We start from the raw sequence: 12,340 nt of genomic DNA, 5'->3' as shown, positions 1-12,340 counted from the left end.
CTGTCTGTCTGTCCGTCCGTCCGTCCGTCCGTCCGTCCGTCCGTCCGTCCGTCCGTCCGTCCGTCCGTCCGTCCGTCCGTCCGTCCGTCCGTCCGTCCGTCCGTCCGTCCGTCCGTCCGTCCGTCCGTCCGTCCGTCCGTCTGTCTGTCTGTCTGTCTGTCTGTCTGTCTGTCTGTCTGTCTGTCTGTCTGTCTGTCTGTCTGTCTGTCTGTCTGTCTGTCTGTCTGTCTGTCCGTCCGTCCGTCCGTCCGTCCGTCCGTCCGTCCGTCCGTCCGTCCGTCCGTCCGTCTGTCTGTCTGTCTGTCTGTCTGTCTGTCTGTCTGTCCGTCCGTCCGTCCGTCCGTCCGTCCGTCCGTCCGTCCGTCCGTCCGTCCGTCCGTCCGTCCGTCCGTCCGTCCGTCCGTGCGTCCGTCGGTCTGTCTGTCTGTCTGTCTGTCTGTCTGTCTGTCTGGCCATCTCTCTCTCACACACACACACGCACGCACGCACGCACGCGCGCGCGCACACACACACACACACCCACACACAGGCGCGCGCGCGCGCGCGAGCACGCACGCACGGTACCACGGTGATATGCTCCTAGGATCAGCGCGCGTTATGAACCAGTAAAAAATTCGGCACCAAGTCATTATTACAACGAGCTTCCTACAAAAGTTACTAGAGGGAACTCTGCCGCCAAGATTGTTCGGCTACTAGGGCATGTATTACGGGAATGACCGGTAGTACAAGGATATTTTTCGTGCTTGCGACTTACACATTTATTTATTCCGCTTTATCTGCCTTTATTGGTCTAAATTTCCAAGCAATCGTACTTTGCTAAACGCATGAGAGCAATAAGACTCTTCGCACATGCATAATCAATATAGTTGCACTTTTTATAACGCAATATTTTATCGAATGTGATCAAACCTCAAGGTCACGAAGTCGTTTGAAGTCAGTAGGAAGACGTTTAGTGAATTCCATGTCTATCATTCCAATTATTTCAATGGTGGCTTACAGTGCCAGTTGCTTGCAGATCGGTCCAGTCTACTCAGCCAGATAGCCGTCCACGAAGAGAGGTGGGAAAACTCAAAGAAAGTTTCGAATGAAAAACCCTTGCGGACAAAAGCGGCGCTGAACTACCGCAAGGAACTATCGAAAGACGACAGACTCGAGAGCGCTGAGCACCTTTATAGTTTATGGGGAGGCGTGTGTGTATGTGTGGATGCGCTACAAGACCGCGCAGAAACAAATGGGAGCGTGCATTTCTATCTTAAACACAGGCATCGCCGGGCTGAGCGTCGCGCTCACGCGGCGTAGAATTTCTCGCTAGATGCCGTTGTTCTGTTGTAGCGCCCAAGGAGGTTAAAGAAAAACTGCTGGAGTGGAAGTCGCCTATGCGTTCGGGTGAAGCCAATGGCGGCCACCTTGCGGGGGGCAAGAAGGGGCCAGCCAAGAGTTTCGCAGCGCTTTTCGCCGACTTTTCCAGCAGTTTTTAATTGCTTAACGGATTTTCAAGTCCTAGTGCAACACTGTGGGCTATGGGGCGAGTCATATTGGAGGTCTCCGGATCACAGGTATCCGAGTACTGGGGCATTTTCCAATTTTATCGGCATATGATTATGCATTCCCGCAAAGCAGAAAAAGAATTCGCGCAATAATTAACGTTTATTCACCCTCTTTAATGCAGCGTAGAAATCAATCAATCATGAAAGCTGTCATGACAAAAAAACTATTAAAAACTGAAAGTGCAGCATAAGAAATAGCAGTACGTGCAACAAACATAATTATTCAATATTATCTTCATTATGATCAGGTATAGCCGTGGCTTTAGCATCCTCATTCCATGAATTGTTTCAGACCTTTGGTGGCGGCCGTTTGCTTTTAGCGTGAAATATAAATTTTTTTCTTTACTCTAGAGCGAGGCAGTGCTAATCTGCAACCTTATTTATGTGAGAAGGATAATGTTAATATGTCAACTGCTTGTACGTCAACTTTCCTAAAAACACCCGAGTGCGCTAGCAGATTTTGGGATCCGCACAGCACCGCGCTTGGCAAGATACGACGACCCGAAACATATATCTGGGGCGACTGGCGTGCTTTTGCCCCCCGCAAGATGGCGATGCGGCGGCTTCACTTGACGGGCGCTCCCTCTACTTCAGCAGTTTTTCTTTAACCTCCTTGGTCGCACCCGAATCTGTTACCAAGCCAGGTGGCGCCCACAGCTAGAACAACGAACGAAATAAAGATGGTAGTGGGTGTAGGCTCTAGTGATCAGCTCTTGAGCTTACGTGTCGGTCGTTCTTTCTTTCGCGCTCCACAGTGGTGGCCTAGGAACGAAACATGACCGAACCTTGCAATGCTGCACATCAGGCCCTCGCTGCGTCAAGCTCTTCAACCAAGCCAAGCCCTCGCCTCCCCGATATCGCCGAGGCGCGATTTCAGCTGCCACCACTTTGGACGCAGAATCCCCAGGTGTGGTTTCTACAGGCAGCACAATTCCACCTCCACCGGATCACTTAGATGACACAGTACTACAAAGTGATCTCGTCACTATCACCCGAAGTAGTCAACGATCTCACCGACGTCCTCGCTCAGCCTTTGGATGAAAACCCGTATGAGCGCCTTAAAGAAATGATCCTCACGCGTAACGCACCTTCGGAACGTACTTGCCTGCAACAGCCCTTGACGAGCGAAGAACTTGGTGATAGACGTCCTTCCCAAATACTGCACCAGATGCGGCGAACCTTGGGCGAAGGTAACTTCAACAACGACAGCGGTCTGCCCAAGGAACGTTTCCTGCAACGCCTTCTCCAACCTGTTGGCCTCGTCCTTGCCGCCGCTGATGCAACGACGCTGGAGCGCCTGGGTGAGCTCGCCAATAAGGTCCACGAGGTTGCCGCTCCTTCGGTCTCTGTCGTCGCGTTACCTGAGCCCTCAGGGGTCACCCAGCTCGAAGCACGCAATGATGACCTCAAGCCTGCCATTACTTCACGAGCCCACACGACGCCAGCGTTCTTCTAGTCCACGTGCTTCGTCGTCTTCTCGCGCCCCCGCGGGCAAGGACTCCTCAGTTGCAGCGAATCTGCTGGCATCACCCGCGTTTTGCACATCGTGCTAGGAAGTGCACGCCCCCCCTGTACCCGGTTGAGAAACGACAGGAAGGGTCTCTGACGGCCGCACGTGACCCATCTCCTCGAGCTGGCCGCCTGCTCACAATCACGGACAAGATTACGGGCATACGTTTCCTTACCAACACGGGCGCCCAATTTAGAGCGTAATGCCCCCATCCCGAAATGATCGCCATTCTAAGCCTCGTGGACAGCCTCTCCGCGCCGCTATATAGCGACATATGGGCTTTGTTCACTTACCATTGACCTCTGATTACGCCTCACGTTCCGCTGGATTTTCGTCATCGCTGACGTCGTCCATCCCATCATCGGTTCGGATTTCCTGTCCTTTTTACAACCTTGATGTCAGCATGCGGCCCCAACGGTTCATCGATGGCACTACTGGTCTGTCGATCGTTGGACTTCTAACGAGAGTGGATTGCTTCACTGGCATTCACGCCCTTGTTCCGCCAAGTCTATTACCAGAGAATTTTGGCCGAGTTCCCCGAGGTCACAAACCTTACAATTTTAACAAACCTTCTAACCACACTGTTACTCAATACATTATCACACGTGGTCCCCCGCTTCCTTCCCGTCCTCGCCGCTTTTCACCGAGCGTCTCGCCGTCGCTAAACGGGACTTTGAACATGCTGCAACTCGGCATTATTCGTACTTCATCCAGTGCTAATTGGGCTTCGCCGCTGCATTTAAAGAAGGATACGGATGATTGGCGGCCGTGTGGACTACCATGCTCTCAATGCTCAAACAAACTGTACATGACGGCTACCCACTTCCCCATATTCAAGATTTCACATCTAATATGCCTTGGTGCGCCATCTTCAGCAAAGTGGATCTGGTTAAAACGTACCAACAGTTCAACTCAAACGACGTTCCTAAAACTGCCATCACGACGCCCTTCAGTTTATACAAGTTAGTGCACATGCCTTTTGGATTGCGCAGCGCCGGACAAACATTCCAGCAATTTATCGCTGAGGTGAAACAAGGGGACACCGCGTACATTGATGACATGCTAATCGCTAGCGCTACTACGGAAAACCACTAGCGTCACTTGCGTGAACTTTCCGAGAATCTGCAACGGTATGACCTCCTCGTGAACCCGCAGAAATGCGTTTTTGGAGCCTCTGGGCTAGATTTCGTGGGCCAACGTGTTTAGACACTAGACATCCTTCCGTTGCCATCCCTCATCGAGGCTGTCAGGAATTTTCCAGTGCCCAACATTCTTCCCCAGCTTCGCGAGTTCTTGGGGCTTGTCATTTTTTCACGCCGTTTTATTCCACAATGCGAAACCTTACTTAAGCCGACCATCGACCTATTGAAAGAGCCATGGAGCCCGTATTCGACAATACCATGGTCGCCTCAGACTCGGTCTGCCTTTTTGGCTTCTAAGGAAGCCGTCGCTGAGGCAACTCTGCTGGTACATTCCCGTTTTGACGCACTTCCGCCACTTACTGGAAGGACGCGAGTTCCACGGTATGACTATGAGCCTCTGACATGTGTTCATCACGAACTCGTCAAAGTACGTCGTGCGGGAGATACGGCATGCTGCATACATGTCTGGATTCACCACGGGCATACGGCATCTCAAGGGAGCCAGCCCACAGCGCAGCGGCGATCCCGTGTTGCGGCGATCGGCTCCAGTTCTACTGCTGTCGACTGGCACGCGCTATCGGAGGCGCAGCTCGCCGGCCCTGAAATACAAGCGTTGCTTTAACGCCCTGCTCCCTTCTGCTCGAGCTTGTTCCCCATCCGTCCGCGCCGTGCTATCTGTGGTGCGATATGTCTGGACCTCTTCCGCGCAGTTTGAATCTGCATTATTTGCTGCACTTGCCCGTATGCTGGGTGTGCAGTACTGCCGTACTACCGCTTACCATCCGTCTGCTAACGGCATGGTCGAGCATCTTTATCGGCAGCTCAAGACGGCCCTTACAGCATGCCGTGATCGTAAGCGCTGGACAAACACTTGCCGTTGGTAGTGCTTGGCCTTCGGGCTGTCCTCCGGCGCGACCTTGGACGCTCTACGGCCGAATTGGTTTTTGGCGCCCCTCTACGTCTTCCCGGCGACCTTTTCACCATATAAAAGGCAGCTTCCCAATATCAACTCTGTCTTCAATGCCTCCACGACTGCTTCCGCGATCTCCAGCCTGTGCAACCTAAGTCAGCCAAGCAACAAATATTCGAACACCCGGACCTCGCGACCGCCCCACGTTCTTTTTTTCTGGCGAGACGGTATCCGGGCGCCTATTACGCCGGCCTACGTCGGGCCCTTTCGGGTTCTGCGCCGTTCCACCAAGACTTTTGTCAGTGCGCAGCCAGGACGTGAGGAGACAGTCTCAAGCCGGCCTACGTGGAGACACCATGTCACCCATATGCATCTCCACAGCAGCTGGGGATGCTCCAGAGCATTACGTTCTCTTACGACATCAAGAACGTCCGCACCGGGTTCATTTCACGCTTGCAGTCTAGCCGGGCGGCCCTGTAACCCCCGTATCTGCTACAATGCCAGATGGCGCCCACAGCTAGAACAACGAAAGAAATAAAGATGGTAGTTGGGCGTATATGCTCCAGTGATCAGTTCTTCAGCTTATGTGTCGGTCGTTCTTTCTTTCGCGCTCCACGCTCTTTATACTTGAAGAGGCCCTTCCTTTGAACTGTAATGCCAACGGAGCTATAGCTTCAAGAAAGAACTCTGACCCAGGCGCTAAAAAAGACCGTTAGCTATTGCTCTTGTTTGCGGGCACTTTGGACAACACTTGCCTGCCACAATGATGGCGTCGCCGACGAGTACTGCGGTGTGGTAGCACCTCGGTTCAGGCATGGTGCCGAAGAAGAACCAGGCTTGCTTATGCGGGTGGTAGGTAGTAACTGCAGACCCTGCGCGTGCCATCATGCGTGCACTGAGAAAAAATGCAGCTTTCCCGTTTTTCGCTCATCTATCAAAGCTCGCCACTTGATACGACTGCCACATTATTATTATTATTATTATTATTATTATTATTATTATTATTATTATTATTATTATTATTATTATTATTATTATTATTATTATTATTATTATTATTATTATTATTATTATTATTATAGTGGAGAGAAGAATTCCGCTTTTTTCGGACTCTCCAAACATCGCTATAATTGGAATGCATTATGTAACCGCGCAAACGACAACGGACGAAGAAGGAAACACACAGGAAAAGCGCGGAATCATAATGCATTCCAATATAGACCACCAACTAGCCCGCCTCTCCCGGTGAACTATGCGTCTCTATAAGCCGGATCACGACTCGTATATTGCATTCTTGGAAAAGAGCGCCTTCGACCGCCCGGCAGAATTTTGCAAGTATATCTGCTGTTAAACGTGTCGAGTGTTTTAGAGGAATACAGGTCCAAGCAGTCGCCGATAATTTTGCTGCCCTATTTTGTCTGCTGTTAAACGTGTCGAGTGTTTTAGAGGAATACAGGTCCAAGCAGTCGCCGATAATTTTGCTGCCCTATTTTGTCGTCCTTATATAAAACTTCTGGTTTCAAAGCTGGTGTCAGTCGGCAGCACACGACGGTTCTTACATCTCGTGCTGTGTTTGATGAAAGTTTCATCAGCGAATGCTTTAAATTCTTGAAGCCTTCCCTATCCTGCGGCCCTGATGGCATCCCCTCCGCAATTCGAAAAGCTTACGGCAGTATGTTTGCTCCAGTATTGACATCTATATTTAGTAACTCTCTGAATACTTCCACGTTCTCTCGCATGTGGTAAACTGCTGGTGTTTTTTTCTGTATTTAAGTCTGGCTGTAAAACCGATGTCTCGCATTATCGCCCGATTTATTTTTCTCTGTGCCACGTCTACGATTTTTGAGCTTGCTCTTCACAACACGTTGTCTTTTACGGTGAAGAAGTAATTGATTCCGTATTAGCATAAATTTATCTCCGGCCGCTCCACTATCACAAATCTCGCAAGTTTCAGGACACAGATCTCCGCGCCGGTACTTCAAAGGGGGCGAGTTTGCACCATTTATTGTGGTCTCAGCAAAGCTTTTAATGTAGTCAGCCACTCATTGCTTCTGATCAAGCTTAAGCACTTTGATGTCGACTCGTCAGCTGTCGATCTCTTGCGCAGTTATCATCTTCATAGATCATGTTGTGTTAACGTTACTGGCCAAACGTCTTTTTTTTACATGGCAACTAGTGGCGTAGCAGTGGCTAGTAACTAGTGGCTAGTAGCATTAGGACCACTCCTTTCTTTTTAATTTTTATTAATGAGGTTCTTTCTACTGTTCGGAATTCTTCATTCCTTCTATATGCCGATGACATCAAGATTTTTAAGGAAATTCGTACTGTTGATGACTGTTGCATCCTGCAGTCTGACCTTTTTTCTTTTTCTAAATATAATGCGAAGATAATCTCACCTTGAACGCTGCTAGGACCAAAATCATGACTTTTGATCACAAAACAGCAAGCATTTGTTTTTTTTTAATTGTTATTCTGTACCATCGTGTACAGAAGTGCACAGAAAGCAATGATCTCGGTGTACTTTTCGATACAACCTTACCATTTCTGCTCACACTAAACGCGTTGCAATGCGGGGCATGCGCTCTCTTGGCTCTGTTTGCAGACTATCAAGATAATTCAGGGGTGCGATCTTGTAAGCGTTCCAAAATAGAACGGAGGCGGTTCGTTCTTTACGTCACAAAATAGGCGGTATGTTCCATTGCGTTCGTCCGATAGCAAACGACACGGAATGATTGACAGCAGATATCACGTCACAATTGACGTCATGGCGTTCGGCACGGTTCAAATTGACAAATCGTATTTGGCTCGGTGGAACGAACCGCCTCCGTTCTATTTTGGAACGCGTACAAGATCGCACCCCAGTTCTCCTACACCATTCCGCTAGTTGTACGCAACAATCAGTCTTCCTCAGCTCGTATATGCGTCTGTCGTCAGGAATGGCATCTTTAGATCCAACGGTGACATTATAGATCGTGCTCATAAAAAGTTTCTAAGCATATATCATCACCGCTTTGCTAACACGGATACTGGACCTTGTTCTAGCACTTAAGAATTATTGCCATTGCCCTTACTTCGCTGCTGACGTAATAACGCCGACCTTCTGTATCTTTTCAAACTTCTTCACGGTATCCTCCCCTGCCCCGAACTCGTCAGTTGTATCAGGTTTCGTATTCCGTGCGAGATTACCAGAGAACATAGAACTTTACATGTTCCTGCCTGTCATCACCAACACTCAACCGTCCACAGAATACATTCTTTATGATCTTGATATTTTTCATAGCTCACTGTCATTGTTCTTTTCCCTGCTTTGCGTTGTGTCATAGTTTCACACATTGTTCAAGTGCCTTTCTCCTCCTTTTTTTTTTGTATTCGCCTTGCGCCTTGCTGTATTCACACTATTCTTTTCAAGGTTGTTCTTTTTACTCTTTTTTGTTAATTTATATTCCCCTGCTGTTTCTTTTTCGTTTTTTATATATGCGTGCGCCAGCACTCAGAACTCATTTTTGTTCCTGGGCACGGTATATAAATGATTGATTGATTGATTATTTAATTAGACTTTCTGTTCCTCTCTAAGGTGTCCATTGCATTATACATTGCCCAAAGCTTCTTGCTCATGTATAATTTTCATTGCCGCAAAAGTATACCGGGCAGCATTGCGCGTTTTCTGCGTGGCCTTGTTGCATTAGTGACTGTATTCTGGCTCGTCTCCAGAAAACGTCTAATAAGTATTATGCTTGCATTGACGTATTTCAGAGTTCATTTTCTGTGTTTTCTATATATGCAGATAATTATGTTGATTATTTTGTGTGATTAATTCCCATTTTTTTTCTTTCCCCATTTGTTTATCTATCTCACATTGTTTTATCTAGTACATTTGTCTTTTCTGCAAATTTTGTCTCGCGTGTTACTTTTTAAGTGCACCAGTACAAAGGCTCCGTAGCTGTTCCTGGGCACTATAATAAACATTTGATTGATTGATTGATTGATTGATTGATTGATTGATTGATTGAGTTATTGATTTATTTATTTATTGATCGATCGATCGACTGATTATTACAGCACGCGATCAATATTAAAGGGCTCCGTAGCTGTAGCAGGCTCGCTCATGGGAATCGCGCTACGATAACTTGCTGCTTTATGCGCTTCCTGTTGTACACAATAATTAAGGAGCATGCGGTTGAAGCGTGCACAGAAAAGATGAAGTTCATTGAGACTTGCTGCGAGTTTTAACTTCCCAGCGCGAGCTCACCATCCAAATAATTGGTTGGGAAATCAGCCGAGATGCCACCGATAAGCATAAGGTTGTGGCTTGTCATGTTCTGGAGCGTCGGAACAATGGCCATATCGTCGGTGTAAAACCAGTCGCTGCGAATGGATTTCAGGATCTCGTGCCTGCGAAAAGAAACAATGCAATAAAAATGTTGATACTGAATGTAATTTTATTTCCAGCCATCAGGTGATGTTTTGTCCAAGACATTTTTCACTTCACATGCCGTGACATTTCCCAAGCACCATGTTTCGCGTTCACAACACAGTTCGTGTGTACGTACAGTCGCTCGTAAAAACAAGCGCCGGCCAATCAAGATAGCGAATATAAAAGCAAAAGCGGCCTTCGAGTGAAAAAACAGTCCTTACTAAAGAAAATATTTTTGAATTAGTCCTCAAATGTAAACGGCATGCAACGCTATGTCGCGGCTGCTTGAAGTTTGTCAGGCATCCCTTGTCGTATTTGTGAACTGCTTCAATGCTGCATGCTGTATGGCAGGCGTGCAGAAAAAGTGCTTCAGGCACATTAAATCCTCTAGCAACCGGGAGTTTTAGCATGGCGACGAGAATTCGAGAGCATGCATTCACGCACGTATACGGGCACATGTGGCGCAGCTCTTTGGTATAGTTTTGACTTTCAAATGGCGATGTATATGCGTTAAGATAATGAGCCGTCGTTTTAGCTCGCTGCAAGCTGGGGCGATTGCAGTGCGGGGCCGTAGTTTATCGTTTTATTTTCACGATACCTAATGTCAACGCCCAGTTTTCAACACGCTCGTAGCGAAAGCGCGGCGCGGCACCATGTTTGACGCGCATGCAGGAAACTTGGAAAGCTCGCGCGTACGGAGAGCGCTTCTCCCGCCAAAAAGCTCTGCACTTAAAAAAAAAATATGAGTGGGAGTCCCAGCTAGGGGGAAACTTAATGGGCCGACTCGCCTTTCGCGGACTTTCTTCTGGGGCAGCGGCGGTAGCAGTGAGGTCACAGGGCTCCAGTAGTGCGACTCGGCGTCAGCGGCCCGCCACCCACTCGTGTCCTTGCTCAGTCGGCTTTCACAGGAGTAGAACTGAGTTTTCTGCTCGCCAGGGGCGTTGTCGAACTTCGCGGCTTGTGCGCGTATCGCGGCTCGACTACGCAGCGGCGCGGCGAGCTTGTGGTCCGCCGAGGTAGGACTTTGGTCTCCACTCCCGTTACAGATTTTGGCAGCCCATTTTTTCTTACAACTTTGATTGCGTCGCCCTTCCATCAGTAACTGGCCTGGGCGAAATCCAATCTCTCGGTTTCCTGTCAGCTGGGACGACGACTTTGTTAGAGTACCTTCTACGGGAAGCATCTTGCCTTGATATGGGTTCCTGGGATGTGCACCACCGCAGGCATGTTGCCTGTGGTCGAACGCGTCCGTTGGCATCGTTTGCCCCTTGCACCCGCACACTTTCTCGGGATACGTACTTGTCTGGTGCCCTTTGTTCACACTGGTACCATGTCCCACCACTTCGTCGAAGCGAGCTTCGTTTGCTTGGTACTCGCCGCGAGGATTGTTATAACAGGCGTCCTTTCTGCGAGAAGTGTGGTCAATCTGGTGCCGCGAAGACGCATTTATCGGGACATTCACAGCTCTTTTCGTTTGTTCTTCCTTGATGATTTCTTTGTAGCTCCTCATAATTCCCCGGTGGCTGGGCCAAACGGTAGACGGCATGAACTGGAGTTGCTTCCTATCTAGCGGCGGTGAACTGTCTTCGGAGGAGTCGTCTACGAATGCTCCTGCGGCACTTTTCATATTTTCGGCCATCTTTTTAGCGTGGTTTTTGTCTGCCTGCCGAGTGCGGGTTCCAGGAACCTTCGGCTCCTGTTTCGGAGGTGAGACGGCCTCTCCGAAAATGAGCACGGGATCTGCCGCGCTTTCCGCACGCAGAGGCTCTGGCGCGTACTGGTGATGTGCGAGAACCCATCTCTCTGTTCTTCCAGGGTCGTCCGGCAGGTTGATGCTGGCTGCGAGGATACGCTGCCAGTCTCTTTCGGCGTGAGATTCGTACGAACATTCCTCGCATGACTCTTCGTCCCTAATGCGCATCGCCATTCTCCGCTCGTAGTAGCGGCGGTCGGACTCGTTACGGAAATGAACTCCAGGTTTGTCATGACACGACAGGAGAGATTCCTTCGAGGTTTGCTGCCCTCCGAATAAAGTTTGATGGACTTTACATTCCTCGCACTCTTCGGGCAGTTCTTCAGTCGTGTGGACGTATCGGGCGGTGCAAGGCTCGGGACAGGTTCCTTGGCAGCCGTTATTCCTGCCGCCGCGCCGGCCTTCGTCCCTTCCCGTGCCGTCAATTCGCTGGTAGTTTTTGGTCAGACACTTGGCGTTTTGAACACGCGGTGTAATAAAAATTGGTCCGCTAGAAGACGCCAAGCGCTTTGCGCGGGCCGCACGCTCCATATCGTCCTCGTACCAGAAGTTGCCGTCGCCCACTGGAGTACGAGTGCAACCCTGATTCGAGTTTTTCATCTCAATTAGAATGTCGCTTCCAAAGCGTCGAACGTTCTCGCCGTCGCTGTCTGAGGCATCCACACGTGGCTGGTTGGCTGCAGCTTCCCCGTACACCGCCGTTCTGAGAGGCAAAGGCGGCATCGCTGGTGGTCGGTAACGATGCCTACGAGCCCTGTAGCTTGTGCGACGCTGGCTCGAGCTTTTCATTTGTGCCAAATGGCGTTCGCTACTGCTACTAGAGCTAGGTGGAGGCTTGTGTGCTTGCTGGCGCCTGAAGCCACTGGCTCCACGCCGGTTGCCGTGTGCGGTCGCCCGGGCAGCCACAGTCTGCTGCCTGGTGCCGCGAGGGCAAAGCGGGAAGGTCGCGGTGTTGACGCCGGTGAGATTGCCGGTGACGCCGCCAACCACGCGGCCTGTGTGGGTTCCCTGCTGCTGCTGCTGCCGTGGCTGCCTCTGTGTTTAATAGATAGTTGGATGAATAT

General features: G+C 49.7%; 1 protein-coding gene across 3 annotated transcripts in view; it reads right to left on the bottom strand.

The window, feature by feature from the left end:
- Positions 1-12,340, bottom strand: part of LOC139054184 (alpha-scruin-like) — a 46,502-nt gene that overhangs the window by 24,126 nt on the left and 10,036 nt on the right. For all 3 annotated transcript variants that reach the window (XM_070530855.1, XM_070530853.1, XM_070530854.1), the window contains exons 3-5: positions 10,312-12,311; positions 9,359-9,501; positions 5,865-5,981 (exon numbers count right to left, since the gene is read on the bottom strand). In XM_070530855.1, the coding sequence (XP_070386956.1) occupies positions 5,865-5,981; positions 9,359-9,501; positions 10,312-12,311 (2,260 nt within the window). The remainder of the gene's footprint in view (positions 1-5,864; positions 5,982-9,358; positions 9,502-10,311; positions 12,312-12,340) is intronic.

Source organism: Dermacentor albipictus, chromosome 1 (genome assembly GCF_038994185.2).
Source record: "Dermacentor albipictus isolate Rhodes 1998 colony chromosome 1, USDA_Dalb.pri_finalv2, whole genome shotgun sequence".
In the NCBI taxonomy this organism is placed as follows: domain Eukaryota; kingdom Metazoa; phylum Arthropoda; class Arachnida; order Ixodida; family Ixodidae; genus Dermacentor; species Dermacentor albipictus.
Note: the sequence above shows the minus strand (reverse complement) of the source record. Positions and strands in the feature narration are given on the sequence as shown.